Below are 20,924 nucleotides of genomic sequence, written 5' to 3'. Positions count from 1 at the left end.
CCCCCTTCCCTAATGAGCCCCATTCCCCCTATGCCTGGACCACCTCAACAAGCCACCTGCACCCTAATCCCCACCCCACTGAGCCCCAACCAGCTGCACCTGGATCTCCACCCCACTGAGCCCCACTTCCCCAGCATCTGGAGTCCCCACTGAGCCTCCCCCCATCCAAACAACACCTCACCCCGCTGAGCCCCAACCACCTTCACCTGGACCCTCCTGCAGAGTCCCATTACAGTTGCACTCAGAACCCCCCAACAAAACCCTGTGCATCCAGACTCCCCCCGCACCTGGATCTTCCACTGAGCTGTCTGCACGCAGATTACCCCACATAGAACCCTCTCAACCCACATCTGGATCCCCTCACAATAAGCCCCTCCACACTTGGATCCTGCCTTGCTGAGCCTTCCTGCCTACACCTGGCACTGAGGGGCAGGACCCTGGGGTGTTTCTGGGGCAGGCCCAGACCCTGAGCTCTGTCAGGGTTGGGTGCAGCCTCACTGCTGAGTTCGTGTCCCGCAGGGGTAGCTGCACAGTGATCTCCCATCTCTGTGCAGCCAGTGGCCTGTGCTCCCCACTGCCATGCTGGGGCCTTCACATTTACTTGACAAATAAAATTTGCAGAATTTTAAAATATTGTTTGCAGAATTTTTATTTTTTGGCGCAGAATACCCTCAGGAGTAATTTGCTTCTCTGGTTGGAAGATATAAATGAACTTCCATTGTCTCTGGGCTCACTTTGCTCAGTCTGCATGTGAGACACAGGTAAAAGAACATTCCTTTGTTGAGCACATATTTGTGATTCCACTGCCTCCAAAACATATTTCTCGCACACATCCATAATTCTTCATACACAACCCACACGTACCCTACCCAAGGATATTCATGACTAGTTTTCAATTTTTATGTTATCTTAGAAGACAGCGTTTGGCTAGGTATTTTGACAGCAGTGTGTGTATGTGCCCTTTGCTAGTTTGTCTAAAGGGGCTGTTAGGGTGACGGTGGCAACTCTCACCCCTACCTCGAAGTCGCCTCTTGAAATCTGTGTCCAAACCTTCCCACACAACAGCACAAAATCACGTCTGCCTAGGCCGTGCATAGGTGAGCCCCAGCCCCAGGAGAAGGTAGCCCGAGGAGAGAGGTATATTGTGAGCGGAGAGGCGTGGATTCTTTCGGGAGGGTCGCAGGCTTGGTGTGGTTTGGGTTTTGCCCCGCTGAAAGCCAGTTTCATTGGAAAAGGCCAGTTCATCCTGCCTGAAATTTCCCATGACATTCCGTCAGCTCTGACAAATGAAAAATTTCAGAAACAAGTGGCTTCAGTCTGAATTGAACCAAACTCGCTGACGGGGACGGGGGGTCGCTGGGCGGCGGGGATCAGCCAAAGACACAATATCTTCCACCTCCCCCAGCCGAAGAGCGCGCGGCCGGAGCGCCGCCCTCTCTCCATTGGCTGCTGGCTTAGCTACGAACAACTCCCGCCACTAGGAGCGCTACGTTTGTGCGCCGGGAGGTTGTTTAGCGGTTTCCATAGTAACCAAGCAGGTCCCGCCCCTTTAAATAGCTCCTCCCCGGGCAAGGGGGTGACGCTGCCGCTGATGCCGGAAGTGAAGATGGCGGCGGCCTCTTCGGAGCTGCTCACGGGCTGGTGCCTTTTCGGCCTCTCGCTGCTGGTAGGAGGGGGCAGCGCGGCTCCGCTGGAGCTTCTTCCCCTTTCCTGGACTGGCCGCACTAGGCTCTGTGAGGCCGCAGGCTCTTGGCTCCCCTATGGTCCTTGGGGATAACGGGTTACCACACGGTGCCCCCTCCCCGGGTGCTTGGTGCCCGGGGTAACGAGCGCTCCCCACCCCCGCCCTCTTATGGACCTTGGCTGCACGTGCTTCTCAACCATGCCCCCTAGTGTCCGGGGTAACGGGCTCCCGCGCGCCTTTCCCTCCTGGCTCTCTCTGGGGTTAACTGACTGGCCCTCACGCTTCCTTCCCCACTGAGGCGGGTTACAGAGCTCTCCGCCCAGCCCCTTCTCCTTGGGGTCTGGAGCTACCGGCTGTGCTTCCGCACGCCCGTCCATGGGGTGTCTGGCTCCTCTGGGGTAGCTAGCAGAGACAGGCTGTGCAGGGGTCCTGTGGTAAAGCCGCATATGGCCGCGTAATTGCAGACTGTACCCTAAAGCACTGAACTGAGGTTTCACAGTAGCCCTGATTCGTGCAAGTCCTAACTTCCAAATGCCTGACTTTGCAGTCTTATTGCTGGTCCTCTTGGGTGTAATTTCATATCTTTAAAAAAGAAAAAGAGAGAGAGAAACTGGAGCCATAGTGGCCATCAGTTTGGGTCATCGGCAGGATCTGGGTTTTTAGATTCTCAGTACAGGCCTTTGCCACTTGAACTAATGCAGCAAATGGTAGCAGCTGTAGTGGACTATCCTCTTTTGGCGGAGAGAGAACAAACTACCCATGGTGTGGGCTAGCATTTCACTGGTCTGGCTGGTATTTTTATGGATTTGTCAGTTGCCAGAAAAATAATTTAATCTGCAAGCTTTTTTTTGCATGGATCTAAAGATTAGCATTATTATCACGGTACACTGGGATATCTAATGTTAAAAGTTTTTCTGTCCAGCTAAAGATGCTGCAGTGTTCCCACTTGTGCAGTTTAAGTCATAATAGATCAAAGCTATTGAAAATCCAGCAGCTGTTTGCCCACTGTGTGTGAGAGAGAGAGGGTTTGAGCCATGCAAGAGTGAGGCGTGTGATGTTATCAATCTTTCTTATGTGTTTTTTCTCTAAATGCTATAAGTGGCTGTTGAAGCGGGGCTGTTGAGTTGTTGTGCTTGGGGTTGCATCGGGCTTGTCTTGTGGGGTACATGATGTATTTTTTGCATTTCAAAGGTGGTAATCCTACCCCTAGCAGATGTTAGTAATGTTTAATGTACAGCCAGAAGATGCTCTGATGTCGTGGTGATGAGAGCAGTTTAAGTATTTCTATAGAATAGAAATACAGTTTAACCTGAGTGATATTTCTGATATTCTTCTGCTGTGCTGCGATATGGTATCTATCTTTTCTTTCTTATTTCAGGCTATTCTGGCTTTCTCCTGGGTTTATGTGCGCAAGTACCAGAGTCGACGAGAAAGTGAAGTAATTTCTACCATAACAGCTATTTTTGCACTGGCAATTGCACTTATCACATCAGCACTTCTGCCAGTGGACATTTTTCTGGTTTCATATATGAAAAATCAAAATGGCACATTTAAGGTATGAACTACTTAGATATTGGCATTCAGTAAAATATATGTTGCCAAAATTGCTTTACCATATGTCTTCCCTCTCCCTTTTTGTTATCTCTTCATTCTGAGTTATCAAACTAAATCATATTTTAGTGTCTTATTACATTGCTGGAATTTTTGTCTTGGAAGAAGAACACTAGCATTGCAAACTAATGTCTTTTACTTCTGAAATAGATTCCATCCTCAACTTTGTAATGTAAACCTGCTATTCTCTCATTAAAATATTAATATTACCAACTTTTATAACCTACACGAGAATAGTCTTGTTTAGGTGCTGGAGGGTTTATTCATTTAACACTGCATAAATAGAAATGACGAGAGACTCCTAAATATTTTCTGTAGTTAATACTATAAAATTTATATTTTTGTATTATATTATAAATATACCCAAAGAACAGAACAATATGTATATGTCTGAATGAGCTCTCAGTCGAAGTCCTGCTCTACACTTAAAAATTAGATCGACTTTGTTACCTCTCTCAGGTCTGTGAAAAACTTTGCTCCGTGAGCATTGTCGTTAGTTTGAACTAACCCTTGGTATAAACGTGGTTAGGTTGATGGAAGAATTCTTCTGCCTCTCTGAGAGATGAATTAACTACCTCAACAGAAACTCCTCTTGATGTAAGAAAAGTCTTCCTTATGGCACTACAGCCGCACACATTTAGGAAATCAACCTGTTTTAATGGTTATCAACCAGTTCTTAGGAAAATAACCAAATGATACGAATAAAAACATGGTTAAAATCAGTTATTTAAATCATGGTCTCCTGCTTGCTGATTTAGTAATTTAAAGTGCCAGTTTATATTATGACTTAAATAATTTCCCCCCTGCTACAAAGTTTGCTTTTGTACACTGCCATATTTGTCTATCATTTATTTTTAATCTCAAAGAACACATGCTCTTGCATACATTCATATGAGTGTTATGTTTAATCACTTCAAAGGTTAAGTCAGATGCTTTACACATTTACAGGGTGGACAACTTGCATCCATGCTACTGTTTCTTTAGTGAATCAAGTAACTTATCCGCACAAAAAATGTATACTGTTGAGAATTTAAAAGGACATGAAAATTTTCAGTTAAGGTTCTCCCAGTGTGAAAAATCTTCCACCTTTGTGCATATGGATTCTAATAAAGAATAGACAAAACAGTTTTCTTCTGCTTTGCTTCTTCCTTCAGACATGTTCTTGTAGCCCTTATCTTGAGAAGGAAAAATGCTTCCTTAGATTCACCTTGCCTCGCTACCCATCATCCTACTTCTAACTATTCATCTTCAAAAGTCTAGAACAAAACATGTAAAAATGTGGCCTTAATACAGTTATAGCATCTGAAATTATGGCTTGATTATATGAAAAATCTGATTTTCATATAAAATAATCCAAGTAATTCTGGAATAAAACTTAAACCAGTTGAAGGTGTTTCTGACCCCAGTGTCGCTCTTTAAGATAATTTTATTGTAAAACTGGCTTTTTTTCCTGGAATGGATAGCTTATGAGCTACCACATGTCATGTCCTCAGTTTACCATAATTTTTGGTTTAGAAAAACTAGTTGGTATTTTTCTATGTCCAACACCTTGTCTTCATAATACTCCTTTGCAATTTTGGTAGTTTGAGGAAATAGGTATTGTGGATATGGATTTAGTTCAATATCCCTTGATCCCAAACCATCTGCATTCCAAAAATAAAAAGCTTTTTATGTTTATAAAAATACATTTAGTTTGATATGCATTACCCCCACCCCAAACATGTTAACTATACCAAAACTAGATTTGCCACCATCCCCTAAAACAAAAGCCTTTATAGCCTCAACCTGCTTTGGTTTGAAGTTGCTGCCTGTTTTGTCATAGAAGCCAATGGGAGTGGAAATGGTTCCTTCTTGAATAAATGAACCTTTTTGCTCTGTCTTGAAAGTTAAGAGATTCTGGCATTGATAGACAATGGGATAAGTAGCTGGGTGAAGGGAATGTTAAATGACAATTTCTTAAAATCCAAGTATAACTTTTAGCTGCTTTTTTTTCTTCACGAAAACATTCTTTGTAAATAGAAGAGGGACTGGTAAATTGTATTACTTTATCACAGGACAATGGGATTTTAAAGGAAATGGAAATACACAATTTTTAATTACTAATAACTTGCATTGTACTGTACATGTAATCTTCCCTATGGAATATACCTTTGTTCCTGTACATAACTTGCATTTTAAAAACAATTAAAAATTGACAAAGCAAACTTTTTTATTGCCTCGTGCTGTTATTGGTACACCTCAAGTTGCTGCTATCCTCCCTGTTGCTCTCATTTAGCAGAGAACTCAGCTATTACATATGGAGATTATCTGGTAGAATGTAGATGCCAAACTGGAATATCTTTCTAACAGTGTCATATTATTCTGTTGCTGTTATCTTAATTCCTGGTTACCTCTCCTTCAGGATTTTTGAATACCGTTAGCTGATGGCTAAAATTGCAGGCTGATCTGGGGCTGGCTATTGTGACCTTATTTCATAATTTTCTTTTGACATATGTTTGCATTACTTTTGACAAGACCTTTTCATATCATCTTTTAAGACTTTCATGAGAGCAAAGAAGTGCTTCACTGTGACCAAATGTTTAACTTAAACTCTTCATTTCCCATAAGAACACATAATTAATTAAAAGGAGTGCATTCATTTTTAATACTTGCTATTTAAAAAAAGCAAACTCTGCATGAGAACTTTTCTGTCAAAATTAAGTACTTTCTTATTCTCTTTATATAATCAGTCCCAAAATCTTACCTCTGCCATGATGCTTAGAAACTGCTACTCTAGCATTGGTTGGGCACGTTAGGATTTTTTCCACACTAAACTCCCCATTTTATTACCTCCATGAGAAGCACTTAACTCAGGAATGTGCTCTCCTTATTTGATCTGCCAGAAACCATATCTGTTAAGCTTTTTGGCATGTGTGAAAGGTTCTTATTCTCTGGCATCTGGGGAGGAGAATGGGTAAGAGTATAAAGGGTCATTGGCTGGCATGTGGTAATTGGATCCTTCCCCAAACTTGATTATGATTGTGAGATAATGAACTTAATGTGAAGTTTGTTTTTACTTACTGTGAACCTTAAGATTTATAAGAGGTATACAATGTGGGATAGATGCTTCTATTTGTCAAATAGGTGTTGGGACTATCTTTGCTTAGAGACTAATACACAGACTGTCTTAATGACTTTTTTTTTATAACCACTAACCTATAACATGAGTAAGGTCTCTGTAAATGATAAAACCTTCCTGAGGAAAACCAAAATTTAATAAACAAGCCTAACTGAAACTCAAATTTTGGAACATTGATTGTTTTGTGCAGGGGTTGATGATCTTGATCTTTATTCCCAGATGTGTGGGTGACATCTTAGGTCTATCTTCTTAGGGCTTGCCTAAACACAAAAGGTGTACCACTTTGACTATACTAGTAGTAGTTAAAGCAGTATAATCCCTAGTATGGATGTAGTTTTATGGGTATAAATGTGTTTATACCAGTACATATTATTCCTTAAGGAAAGAGGAATAAAGCTGTTAATAAAAGGCATCTTTATCATCATAACTGGATCCACACTAGGTGTTCTACCTGTATAACTATTGTGATGGAAAAAAATCACAACCCCTAACAAATATCTATACAGATATAAAACCTGTGTAGACCAGGCCTTAGCCACTGGCATGGAGCTCTAAATGTATCTTAGCCTTTCTTGAATAGGAAATACTATTGGTAACATGCACAGTTAGGTGGTGGTCATATGCATGTGTTTAGGAGTGAGGGAAGAGTCTAAGGGCATGTCTACACTATAGCCCTAAGTCAACATATGTTTAACTTATAGCCCCCACAGTAATAATTGTGGTGACTGATGTCCGTACTATCTTCCGTCTGTCTGTGGTGCATGTCCTCACCAGGAGTGCTTCCACTGACTGAAGAGGGGCAGTGTGGGGGCTCTCAGGTCCACACAGCTCCCTGTTGGGAGCCCAGCTGCTCCCTAGGCTTCTCACCTCCCTGCTCCCAGCTGGAGGTGCAGGGGTAGCTGCCACCCAGGTTTCTTGGCTCCCTGAGCAGGGAGTCTCCAGACAGCCCAGCTAGGAGTGGGGAACCTGGAGCAGCTGTGCTTTAGTTGCCTGGATTTCTTGTCAATTTCACGGCTCCAGCATGGAGCTGTGAAATGGACAAGACCACCAACAGCCAGGGTAAGTAAGGCAGTGTCAATAGACACCTCCTCGCCCTAACTACACTTGTGTAACTCCTCCACCTTCATGAGAGGCACTTATGTCGGTGTGGAAAGGCACTTACATCAGTGGGACAAGACTGTAGTGTGTACACTGACATAACTAGGGCTATGTAAGCTGCCTTACATCAACCTAACTGTGTAGGGTAGACCAAGCTGGAATGTGAGAAGTTAGCCTACTCTGCCTACATGGTCAACATACTGGGGCTTCTTAAGCAGGTTTTGAGTCAGTTCTGATACCTAGTTTCTACATTCAGCATCTTATTTTGAAAGTTTTTAAAATGTAGAGGACTTACCACATATTTTTCTGAACATTCAACAAAAATAGTAAACCCCACTCTCCCATTTGCCTTTTAAATTGGAGATTAGGTAGCCAGTGCAGTTGGTCTGTCTATATGTATTTCCTGCAAAATGACTCATTATATATGTCATGTATGTACCATAGAACCCTTTTATAGTCATATTTATATGGTAATAATGAAAATGCTTTTGATATCAAGTTTTCAATCATAAGTATCTTTTTATATTGATTTTGTTTAATTGAGTCAAGTTGTTCTGTGGTGTCTAATAGATGTGGTATTTAGATGCAAGAATATTATGTAACTCAATGATCAAAGCAAATATTAATAACTAGGGGCTTGTATAAATGCCTCAGTAATGCAGAATGGTAACTGCACAGCCTTTTTACCATGCCCATACTTTTTGTATTCAGAATTGTAAGTCTGAGTCTGTTCAAATTGTTCTTCCAGAGCTATAAGAATTCAACTGATTGAATTCCTGTAAGCCACCAAGAACGAAATTTCATGCTTCCTAGTTTATACAGTTGACAATAGCAAAATATTTAGGATTTCAAAAATGAGTTATATGGATTGAAAGTGTTGCTTTTGTGAAATAAGTGTTACCTAATTTTCCCCCTTCATTCTTCCTAGGAGTGGGCTGATACTAATGTCACAAGACAAATTGAGGACACAGTACTATACGGATATTACAGTGAGTATTTTTAAAACAGCTTCTAAAAATAGGATTTTCTGCAGTGACTGGATCATGTGTTGATACCTTCTAATTAAAATCTTGTATTATAAGCTAATTTTCAAGGGGCTATAACTAAACTGAAAAATCATGTTGAGATAAACCTTAGTTCTGTCTACAGTCAAAGCTTTTGTAGGCTTTTTCCCTTTTTGTAAACTAAAATTTCAGTTTGCTTGTTAAAGTGCAATCTTGGGGGCTTCTGCATATGGGCTTATCGTTCCGGTCACAGTCCCAATGACAGTGCTTAAAACTTGACTAATGAGTTTTGGTGTATGGACCTATAATCCACAATGTGGACTATTGTTAATACACATTCATAGGATAGACATTAATGAGTTCCTTAGATTTTTTTTTTTTTGGCCCTACTCTTGTCACTTTTTTAGCATGGTATGTCAAGGTTTCTTACAATTAAGGTAATGTGACGTTTTCCTACTGTACATAACTCACTGCAGTTTTGTTTTTATATTGTAATGCCTATGGTATGCAAGACCATTCACTGTTCAGACACTGCCTGAGGACTGTATCTACTTCCATAAATGAATATAATGGAGTACAAGGGTGATGAGCCTAAACAAAATGAAAGCAAGAAAACCATATTAGATCAACATCTAAACTTATTTTAAAATGTGGTTTCTGTTGCTTTTAAAATCTAATCTTTTATAGAAAGCGTTGGACCCATTTCTGCAATCTGTCCTTTATAAATTATTTATTTATTGCAATAGTGGATAATGTTATCTAGCACAAAGTTTTTTAGTGAAAATAACTATCATAGCATTGTGTTGAACTCACTATTCAAAACCAAAGAAACAAAACACCTGTCAGGGATGGTTTAGATAATACTTAGTCCGTTCCCCCCCCCCCCCCATGAGTGCAGGGGACTGAACTAGAAGGCGCCTCTAGGTCCCTTCCAGTCCTATGATTCTATGATATGACTCTATGAAATGATCATGTGCTGGGAGGAGAATATGTTCAGTAGCTTAATACATTTTAAGGATTAATAATACATATTAAAGACTAAACACGTGAAAGAATAGTGAAACTCAGATTTGTTTTCTGTGGTCTGGGCAAAGTGTGTGTGGTCACTTTTAAAAAGACCAATATTAAAAAATCTAATTTTAAGACTGAATTTCTTCTTTTGAGGGAGAGAATACTCTGGAAGATATATTGCAATGAATTGTGCTAAATTTTCATTGACTTGTAAGTCTTTCTGCTGGGCTATGACACTAGTACAAATATACCTGGTAAATGTATAATTGCACTTTGCATTAAAGTGGAACCTAACGACTGAAAGCAACAATATTTCAAAATGTGAAAGTCACTATATACATACTAATGTACAAACATTCACTAATGTTTTGCAACAAGAGGCCTGTTTTACAATGAAGATGCCACAGAAAATGCCACTTTTGGGTAATTTCAAGCTGCAATCATAGAATTAATCTGATTTATCAGAAAGCTGTCTTTGTTGTGGCTTGTACTGATAGTACCGCTACAAAAGCAGCAATCAACGTTTAGTTAAAAAAAAATTCAGATCCCCACCAAGAAAGGGAACTCCTTTCCTCTCTTGCCATGGTTTATAAACTTCTTGTTCCCCTCAAAACAATAATACTGCTTCTCTAAATGAGAAATATCGGATGGTTTCGCTTGAGAAATAAACTTGATGCAGAATACCACATAAGAACTTTGAATACTTTACCAGACTAAATAGGTAGTTTGTGCTTTCTGGCTTTTTTGTATAAAAGATATATCTGACTCCTTAGGGCTTTCCTTATCAGTTCTATCCAGTGATATTTTATTGTTTTGATAAGCTATACAAATATGGCTACTTGTGTTTAATAAAATACAAAAAAGACAGACTTCTTGGATACCTTTTTGTGGCAGAAGGGTATGGCTCACTCAGGTTGGGTTACATACTTTGTGCGTTTTTGTCATTACTGTCTGTTCCTGGTCCAGTGTCAAGGTTGATCTGTAGTTTGCTTTCTTGGGCGTGTCTTTCTACCAGGGTCAGGAATTATATTTTCTCTACAAAAACAGTGATAGGTTTTGATTCCTGAAGAAATATCTTTACTGCATATCCTTGCATTTTGGCCTATTAATTCTCTGTAACAGGAGCTCTAGTCATTTAGAGTCTGGTTTTTTTAATACAAAGTTCTTCAACTAACTGGAAACTATTCAGTGTCCTTTAGGGAAAAGCCCTCCAGGTGGATCTTTAATAAATACTCTGGGCTAACAGTTATCAAAACCCGTAGATGGAAAATAAAGTAGGGCTGCCAAGCGATTAAAAAAATTTAATCATGATTAATTGCATGAATAAACAATAATATCACTTATTTAAATTTTTTGGATGTTTTCTTCACTTTCAAATATATTTCAATTAAAACACAGAATACAAAGTGTACAGTGCTCACTTTATATTTTTGTTTACAAGTATTTGCACTGTAAAAAAAAAGAGGTGAATTGAAAGATACTAATACAAGTACTTTAGTGCAATCTCTATCATGAAAGTTGAACTTGTAAATCTAGATTGGCGTACAAAAAATACTGCGTTCAAAAATAAAACAATGTAAAGTTTTAGAGCCTGCAAGTCCACGTAGTCCTATTTTTGTTCAGCCAATCGCTCAGACAAACCAGTTTGTTTACATTTACAAGAGATAATGGTGCCCTCTTCTTGTTTACAGTGTCACTTGAAAGTGAGAACAGGCATTCACATGGCACTGTTGTAGCTGGTGTCGCAAGATATTTTCGTGCCATATGCACTAAAGATTCACGTCCCTTCATGTTTCAACCACCATTCCAGGGGACATGCATCCATGCTGATGACTGGTTCTGCTCGATAACAATCCAAAGCAGTGCAGGTGGATGCATGTTCATTTTCATTATTTGAGTCAGGTGCCACCAGCAGAAAGTTGATTTTTTTTTTTTTCTTTTTTGGTGGTTTGGGTTATGTAGTTTCTGCAGCGGAGTGTTGGTTTTTTAAGACTTCTGAAAGCATGCTCCACACCTCTTCCCTCTCAGATTTTGGAAGGCACTTCAGATTCTTAAACTGTGGGTCGAGTGCTGTAGCTGTCTTTAGAAATCTTACATTGGTACCTTCTTTGTATTTTGTCAAATGTGCATTTTAAGAAGACTTTCACTGCAGATGTGCTGTGTCATCATCATCTGAGACTGTTATAATATGAAATATATGGAAGAATGCAGGTAAAACAGAGCCGGGTTAATACAATTCTCTCCCAGGGAGTTCAATCACAAATTTATTTAACACATCAGCAAGGAAGCATGTCCTCTGGAATGGTGGCCAAAGCATGAAGGGGCATATGAATCTTTAGTACATCTGGCAAGTAAATACCTTTCTGGCGGCATTGTAAATAAGAAGGCAGCATTATCTCCTATAAATGTAAACGAACTTGTTTGTCTTAGCAATTAGCTGAACAAGAAGTAGGATTGAGTGGACTTGTAGGCTCTGAAGTTTTTACATGGTTTTGTTTTTGAGTACAGTTATGTAAATTTACTACATTTGTAAGTTGTACTTGCACAGCAAAGATTGCACTTGTATGAGGTGAATTGAAAAATACTATTTGCCATTTTTACAGTGCAAATATTTTTAATAAAAATATACTTTGTATTCTGTGTTGTAACTGAATACAATGTATATGAAAATGTAGAAAACTATCCAAAAATTTATATTTCAATTGGTATTCCATTGTTTAACAGTGCAATTAACTCAAATTAATTGTGATTAATCATGTGAATTAAATTATTGACAGCCCTAATATAAAGACACTAACTTGGCTCCACTCAGATACAGACCTACCCGCTATCAAATCTTCCTCCAATTCTAGGTCTACCTTTGAGTGCCTGTTTGAAATTTCTAGTACTAAATTTTGGTGGTACTGCTGCTTAGGAGAACGATAGGTGCAGACTAATACGTCAAGGTCACTGATTGCATGCCTCTTCTTAGGCGAGTTATGTGGACTTCATCTCCAGTTTAAAACTAACAATCTTCTCTTTAGATCTGAATTTCTAGTAGACTAATTCCACAGTACTTCTAATGTGATCTGAAAAACTGAATCCAATATCTGAGGAATTCACCAGATAATCATGGTAATGGTCCACTTGAGAATGTAACTTAATGTGTTACAAAACTTCAGGTTTTTGGTTTTTGTTTTAAAAGAAGGAACTTGACTTGTTCCTGTGAACTATATATATTTTTGAGTTGTTGTATTATGAATTATTTTCAGTGATAGATATAAATACAGGAAGTAGAAGGTCAGATAAATAGATGAAATTAACTTTTTTTATTTTTAAACTCTAAGAAAACTGTGTGGCTTGGAAGAAAGTTGTCACTGCTTTTTTGATATTACCATTAGATTCTGGAAAACAAGAACTCTGTTCTGCACAAAATTTTAGCATTTTGGTTTTATTCCACGCAGGGATGAAACAGACCTTCCGAAACTTTTCACAAAAATTACACACAGACTAGCCAATAGCCCAGTGCCCTATCTGATTCAAAGCAGGGACTTGAATGTGGGTCTCCCACATCCCAGATGAGTGCCCTAACCATTGGAATATTTGCTGTTTGCTTTTTGACTAGAAATTCCCTCCCAGAGCTGAGAAATCTTGTCAAAGTTTTGGTTTTAACCAATTGGCATCTTCCAACAAAAAAAATGTAGTTGAAAATTTCCCAACGAGTTCTAGAACATGCACAGTTGAAATCAAAGGCACTAGGGCTCAGCAAAAGTTACCTGAAAAATTCCATTAGGATGGTAGCTTTGGCTATCCATGCAGGATAGATTGTCAAGAGCAGCAGTTCTCAAACTTTAGCAACCTGAGGACTCCCAATTTTGATTTAAGAATGTTTTTTCCCTGGGGGTGCTCAACCCCCACTTAGCACTCAGGCCCTGTCCTTCCTTTTCTCTGCCTCTTTCTGCCCCCTGTCCCCGCTCTTGCTCTTCCTCCCCTCCCCTCCCCTCCCAGCAGCCCCTGCATGTTGCCAAACAGCTATTATGTGGCATGAAGGAAGCACTGAGGGGGAGGAGTTGATCATCAAGGCTGGAGGCCCTGGACATGACCTGGTTAGATTAAAGTAGTATAATTTCAGGTACTGTAGCTGTGCCTTAGTCCCCCTACCAATTTTTGTGATCTTCATTGTTTTCCTTAAATTCTCTGGACAAATACATGTTGTGGCAAATTGCCAGCACTATTTTGATGGGTCTCGCGCTTTCTCTTCTTGGGGAGGGTTCAGGGCACTATTTCTCACCTCTACTGGGGTATTAGCTGCCCTACTAGTGTCCTAGAGGAGGGGAGTGGAGAGGGAGGGACCCAGGCCCACCCTTTACTCCAGGTCCCAGCCCAGGAGCCCTAGGGATAATGGTAAACCGCTTGAACTAGCGGTTCCTTCCTTCTTCTGGGCTACTTCCCTCTCCTGCCCTTCAGCTTTTGGGGCTTCCTGCCCTCCCTCTGCACAAACCAGGTGTCCCTTTACCTAGGGTCTTGGTCGTCTTAGCCCACCACAGCACTTCTCCAAACTCTCCTCTGCTTCCCTCCAAACTGTTCTCTGCTCCAACACCAATCCACTCTGCTTCAACTCCTTCCCTTCTCTGATTGAAGCTGGGGGGTTTTATCAGGTGCTTTAATTAATCTCTGGCAAACTTTCTTCCCTCTACAGGGAATAAGGCTCCCTTCTAACACTCTCCTCTTTCCTGCTGCCCTCTGGCCATGCTGTATCACAATGTTGAGGAAGATATTAGTGATTTGCTAAACAGGAGAAATGATTTGATTGTATACAGCTGTTGGATGCTCTAAATCAGTGATTTTCAAACTTATTTAATTGCCCCCCCTTCCTGGAGTACCCCCCCCCGTACGTATACCACCACCCAGCTCTGAAGGTAGAGCAGAGAGTGGAAGCGGCTGCTGGCCAGGCACCCAGCTCTGAAGGCAGAACCGAGCTAGTAGCAACAAAGAAGTACATGTGGCAATGTGAAAAGTGATATTTGTTATCACTTAACAGCAGACTTCGTGCCCCATTGCCACCCTTACTTCTGCGCTGCTGCCACCCCAGGGCTCACAGCTGGAGCCCAGACTGCCTCTTGGTGGAGTTGGGGGAGAGGAAGGAGAGCTTGAGCCCAGATGGTGGGGCTCCAGCTGTCCTCTTTATCTCTGCCTCCTGGGTGTGCACGGCCCTTCTACGTGAGCCCCAGCCACCCAGGGCTGACCATCAGAGCTCCCAAAAAAAAGCGTACATTTGTGCTTCCATTAGGAGGCCTGCCCCATAGTTTGAGAAATGCTGTTCTAAATAAACTGTAAAAATAGTGTTTTCTCATCTCAGTTGTTATCTTACTGGGTAGTCTACATAGTAGACCTACAAATTTCAGTGATTAAATTGGGTGCACTTTTATTTCACAAGGAAACAATATTGTGTAGGATACTGTTTTTACTCTTGGTTTCATTGATCAATTTTTTCAGATTTAGCAAAGCAAAAATTCCTGTTGACCACACATGAATGCCAAAGTCTTCAGAGCTAGAGCTATTGAACTGCAATAATGGCATATAAAACCCTACTTTGTGAATTTAACAGAATACCTAGCACATAGGATTGTACAAATATTTAAGTGTTGAGATTTCAAACTGCATAACAGACTTTCATTTTAGTAGTTTTGAAGAACTAAGTCTTCTCACAAAGAATAAGTATAAGAAACAACATTAAGTGAAAAGAAAAGGAGTACTTGTGGCACCTCAGACACTTAACAAATTTATTTGAGCATAAGCTTTCGTGAGCTACAGCTCACTTCATCGGATTAAGTGCTAATTTCTGGGGAAAGTTCAGCACTACTGAAAATGGAGGCTTAGAGCTACCTTTTCAAACATTGCTACATGATAGCATTAGCCTATAGGTATTATCTGCTTTGAAGTGTAATAAAGTTGATACTACCTCAATTTAATGTACACATTTTTAATGCCATACCACAGTTTTTCCTCCAGATGGTGGTAGAGATTTACATATTGAATTAGCAGTATTGTTTTTCTTTTGCTATTTTGTTGGATTGATAAGAATATAATGCCTATACCGAATTCAACAGTAATATATAATTTCTAGGTAATTTCTAGCAAAAATATATGCACGTAGTATAAAAACATAGATGGTCAAATCACATTTGCCCATTTTCATAGTGTGCTCTGAATACAAGAAAATGTAATAGCCTTCATAAGACTCATAACATTCTTCAGCAAATTTCCATGAAATATGATTTAACAAATGAGTTTATGCATCTTGTAAAATAGCAGGTACTTAAGGTCTAGGCTCCAAAATGAAAAACCTGAAGTTTCTTCCAAATTAAAAAGTTTGTCATAACATGCAATGCATATAAAGTCTGGTAAACAGTGCAATGACAGCGAAGTTCTATGTTAATGCAACAGTCAAATGCTGCTGATGCATAGCCACCTCATTCTTGTTTATGAAGAGTGATTCATGGTTTGAAGGCCTGGTTGTGAGACTTTGCAAGAAATTGTGAGCAAAGACACGAGTGAAATTAATGAAATTCCTCACTTTTAATGTCATGTTTGTTAACTTAATGTATTGATCTTCATGGTCTCTTTATGTCCTCCTGAGGAAGGAAAACCAAGCAATCCTTAAGGCTTCCAGTGCCTACTATAATACAAATTTAACGTGGATGAATAGTAATTGGGAAAAGCTTGCAAAGAGTTTTAAAAATTCATGAGGGGAAAAGAATCACTTTCCTTGAATCATATACAACAGCACTCTCATCAAATAACCAAAATGGAAATATACCTTCAAGTTCTCCTGCCAGGATGTTATAGGCATACTACAATGTATATCCTGGAAAAGAGCATTTTATAGTTGCAACGCTGTCTCCAAGAAGATCCTACTTTACTAGATCACTATATAATCTCAAGATTATATAAACACCTTTGCCCCCAAGTGGGGACAACAGGGAGTAACTCCATATTGGTCCAGTAGTTAAAGTATTAACAAATACATGGTAACAAGCAGTGGAGTATGTTTCAGTGACTTAAGGCCCTTCAGTGACTGTTTTGCATTACCTCTAAATTACAAGAGGCCTTTCAAAGGAAGGCCCCTGTGTGACCTACTGGGATACAAGTTAGGCTGAGTAGCTGTCACCCTGCACTCTAACTTGGGGTGCCCTTTACAGTGCCTTGCTACTGTAGCCTCCAATCTGGACTGCTCATAAACAGCCTCCAGCTATGTCTGTGTGCTTCAGCCAGCCACACCTTGGTTCTTACTAGCCTTGGTTATGCTGCAGGATGACCCCAGCAGACCCCCAGTGCTGGATTTCCCCCCCAGAAATGTATGTTGTGTACTACCCAGCCCTCTCCTGGACAGTGCAAATATATTAATTTTGTTATTCCTTTAATGGGATAATATGCCATCTTATTTTAAATAATTATTCATACACTTCAGTTTAAACACTGGATTAGATTAAAAAAAATCCACCCAGGTTTATTATTAATTACAAAGATTTTTAAGTGAGTACACGTAATGAGGTATAAAAGTCAGAAATGTTTAGTGCCTAACTTAACAATCTATATCCGATTCAAATCAAAATTTTCTCACCACATGCTTTCAGCAGTCTTATTAACCAAAGTCTTTAGGTCAGGACCCCTCCCCCAGAATCAGACAGCTTCTTCCTTTGTTTCTCCAGGTGCAGCAAATGCAATGGCCAGGGTGTGTCTGTCTTGTGGTGTCTGCCCCCCTTTTTTTATAGCCCTGCCCCCCCCTTGAGAAGCATTTCCAGCTGGGAGAAAGTGACAGGCAGTCTGTGTGGAAGAAGACTCCATGCTGTTTCTTTGCAAAGATGTAGATTTTTGCCCCTGCCCTGCCTTTCCTGCCAAAGAAGGCCACTTAGCTGGTAATGGTGCATCAGTCATGTTTACACCTAGCTGAGGTGTCAGCTTGCTCTTTGTCTCTGAGGAACTGAGGAATCTCAGTTTGTTTATAACTTCACATATAATACTGCTATGTACATTTTGCCATGATAATAGTGATCAGCAAATTGAGTCTTTAAATCTCACATGGCATACTTTGTACAAACATTATTACAATAGCATGTAGGATGTGAACACAGAGGTATATTCTATCATACCCTGCTAAAATGTATGCCAGTAACACAGTCTAGAGGTTACAAGAGCATAGATCTGTGCTAAAATTTATCACCTGAAGAGGTTGTAACCTTCAAATGCTCAGCAGATGAGAAACCACTTGACAGCTACTAAAGGTTGGGATATATTTAGCTCGTGACCAAAACTCAGAGTTACACAGTGAGTCCTATCTGACCCATTTGGGTCATACACTATCAATTGGTAAGGCTGCCACCAAGCAGTTGAGAGCTAGCTCTTTTCTTATCACATAACCCTGCAAATCTTGGGCCCCATCAATACTTTTGTCCTTCACTATTTAAAACTCAGATTTCTTGTACTTGCTTGGCTAGACTGGCCAGGCAGTGATGCTGAAATGGAATTGTTGTGAACTGAAGGCACAATACAGATCTAAGGTAAAATTTTCAGAACTAACCATGTGTCTAGGTCCATCTTGAAAATAGAACTTAAGCATTCTCAAATGGTACCCCTGGGTGTTTAGTGTGCTGATCATGCTAAAGGTCCTGCTACCTTATCAAACCTCATAATGGCTTCTTTTACATATCCAAACGTATGATGAAACCAGTGCTGGGAGAATGCTTGGTTACCTGTATTCAGCTGTGATAGTTTTGAAATGTTCACTGGGCATCATAAGTCAACTTATTAATGTATGTTCTAAAATAGCTTGCTTATTAATAATGTCTCACTTTGAGACTGGAAAGCAAACTGAGACTGCTTATCCTGTTTTGAAAGTGTTATACCTTCATGGTTTGCTCTGAGTCATTGAAGGTGGTGGAGAGGAAAAAGGTGAAATACCTATATAGTTCACATGTTTTTTTTTTTCTCATTCCTTATTTCTAGAAGAACAGAAATTGTAACTGAATCTCTTAAGACTGTTGCTAACTTTGAGGCAAATAATTTTTTATTAAAGCTACTTTTGTATTTGTCTTGTTGGCTTACACAAATAGAAGACCCTGATTCTCTTGTGCTATATCTAAATAGCCATAATATGTACACTTATGAATGAACTGTCACTTTGTCTTTGACTTGTGTGACCTGGCTAGTCTAAACAAGTAAGTAGACAAGGAAAACATCTAGTATGATGTGACAATGTTGAGGCATCCGTCAGTACAATTTATGAATTCTGGTTATGAAACTACTGTATCATGGAAAGCCATTATGAAGTGTATACACAGTTGCTTGACAGGTCTTGCAACAAGTACATACCAGATAGAACAATCAGGAGTTTGTAACTTTCTTGTCATGTCAAAGCACAGTTATTAGATATCCTAAGAGGTTGTGTTTAAGCTGTGAGAAGATACTTCCTCATCTTGTTTGAACAGAGGTCGGGGGAAGTGAAGAGTGTAGAAATCCTCCAAGCAGGACAAAGACAAAGGTGATAGAGCAGGGGCAGTTTTTTAAAAAAAAAAAAAAAAAAAAACAAAAAACCTCTTATGGGAGGACTGGGGAGGGAGGGAAATGGAAAGTTAGGTAGAAGAAGGGAAGAGAACAGACTGACCAAGGTCAAAGTAGGCAAACTGCAGGAGAAGACTCCTGTTTCAGAACCCAAGCTGTGCACTGAAACAGAAGGGCCCTGGATGATCCCGACTCTAGCCCAAAAGATGCTCTGGAGTGATGGGGAAACTGTCAGGGAAATGTGTAGTGTTGTGCTGTTAGAGCAATGACGTGTAAAAGTCCCCTGCAAAGACTATATTGCATGTAGTAGTGTTCACGCCTACCATGTTTTCCCCCCTTGAGGTAAACCCAGAAGGTTCTCACCTTTTGGGTGGAGGTCTGAGAGAGGGTTTGTTAAAGCTATGGGAGGAGTTTGAGGGGTCAGCATTGGTTTCAATGAGTAGATAGTGGGTCAAATGACAACAGCTCTCTGGAGGGGTGCAGATCCTTTATCTAGCATCCCAAAGGATGTACCTAGAGACTCAAGGCAGGGATGGTACCTGGTCACTGTTTAGACTCCGGAGGCTTAAAACACATGGGATCCAGCAACTGCATCCAAGTTGTCTGGTTTATGGTGACCACCAGTTCTAGAACTAGTCTTCGGGGTGGGGAAAAATGAAACCAGTTTACTGCTAGTGTAATTTGATAGAATTCCATTTTAGTCAATCTGTTTATGCCAGTAGTGGGTGAACTTAATAGTAAAAAGTTCTAGGTCTCTTTCCTGTTTGGAATTACTAGGCAGCAAAGGAGATGCACAGAGATCAGATTTTATGGTCTTTACAATGTCTTCCCATATGCAGTAGTTTTAAAAAAAAAAGTTGGAGGTAGGAGGTTTCAGAATCTAACAATTACGCTGCACAGATATTGCAGAAGTTTAATCAGTTATAGTTTCTTTTAAAAATCGGCTTGTGAATAGCAGTGTTTATGCAGCAGTCTTATAATTAACAGGAGTAATGAGCCAAAGTGACAGTAGAATAAGGCAGACTCCCCCTATCTCCCTTCACATATGAAAATCAGCAGTTAGTGTTGTATCCTACATGAAGTCCATTTTAGTTCTTAATGCTTTCAAGTGGAGATCAGTAGGAGAATTCAGTTATAGTTTTCTTTGTCATTTTCAATAGGAAAACCTAATACACATAAAGAGTGGAATATTTAATCCTAGCAGTGACTCTAATTTATAACTGTCTAGTGTTCCTACTATAGGTATCTTTTTCTTATGTGGCATCTCCATTACTGGATGGTTGCAACCATAGTAGCCCATTCTATATAGTCCTGTACTAATCTTTGTGGATGAATAGTCCTTTTGATCCACCCAGGATATTGCATTGTCTATCCAAAATCTTCTTTCTGCCTCCTGTTCATTGGCCATCAACTTTTGCTTCCAGTGCCTGTAAAAATGCATTGCATGCTGAATCACTTAAAAATGTGCCCTGCAGATCAAATCTTTTCACAGGATCTTGTAATGTTTTCTGAGTTAAGTCCTCCCCAATACTCTTTAGTTGGTTAAGTGATCTATCCATGATATTTTCAGACTTCTTCTGAATACCATAATTCAAAGGATTGTTTCTTTATCAACTGTTTGAATGTCCATATTTCACAGCCATAATTTAACATAGACCAAATTTAAGTTGGAGTCAGAATTTTTTAATGTTAATATTTATATCCCTTCTTTATCCGATGTTTGTTCTTCCAGAACATCTCTTGCTGTTGCTTGCAGTGTCTGATCATTTGTAATGATTTCTAGGTAGCAGTAATTCTCATTTGCTGTATGGCTGTGTCATTCACTGGAATCTTGCATGTTTCCTCAGGATCCTTGTAT

General features: G+C 40.0%; 1 protein-coding gene across 5 annotated transcripts in view; it reads left to right on the top strand.

Annotated features, from left to right (window-relative positions):
• The first annotated feature begins 1,575 nt into the window (after positions 1-1,575).
• The window catches only part of LMBRD1 (LMBR1 domain containing 1), a 241,864-nt gene continuing 222,515 nt past the window's right edge, over positions 1,576-20,924 (top strand). For all 5 annotated transcript variants that reach the window (XM_077812671.1, XM_077812673.1, XM_077812670.1 and 2 more), the window contains exons 1-3: positions 1,576-1,666; positions 3,063-3,239; positions 8,440-8,500. In XM_077812671.1, coding sequence (XP_077668797.1) covers positions 1,592-1,666; positions 3,063-3,239; positions 8,440-8,500 — 313 coding nt within the window. In that variant the 5' untranslated portion in view covers positions 1,576-1,591. The remainder of the gene's footprint in view (positions 1,667-3,062; positions 3,240-8,439; positions 8,501-20,924) is intronic.

Source organism: Eretmochelys imbricata, chromosome 3 (assembly GCF_965152235.1).
Source record: "Eretmochelys imbricata isolate rEreImb1 chromosome 3, rEreImb1.hap1, whole genome shotgun sequence".
In the NCBI taxonomy this organism is placed as follows: Eukaryota; Metazoa; Chordata; order Testudines; family Cheloniidae; genus Eretmochelys; species Eretmochelys imbricata.
This window is presented reverse-complemented; position numbering and strand designations above follow the sequence as displayed.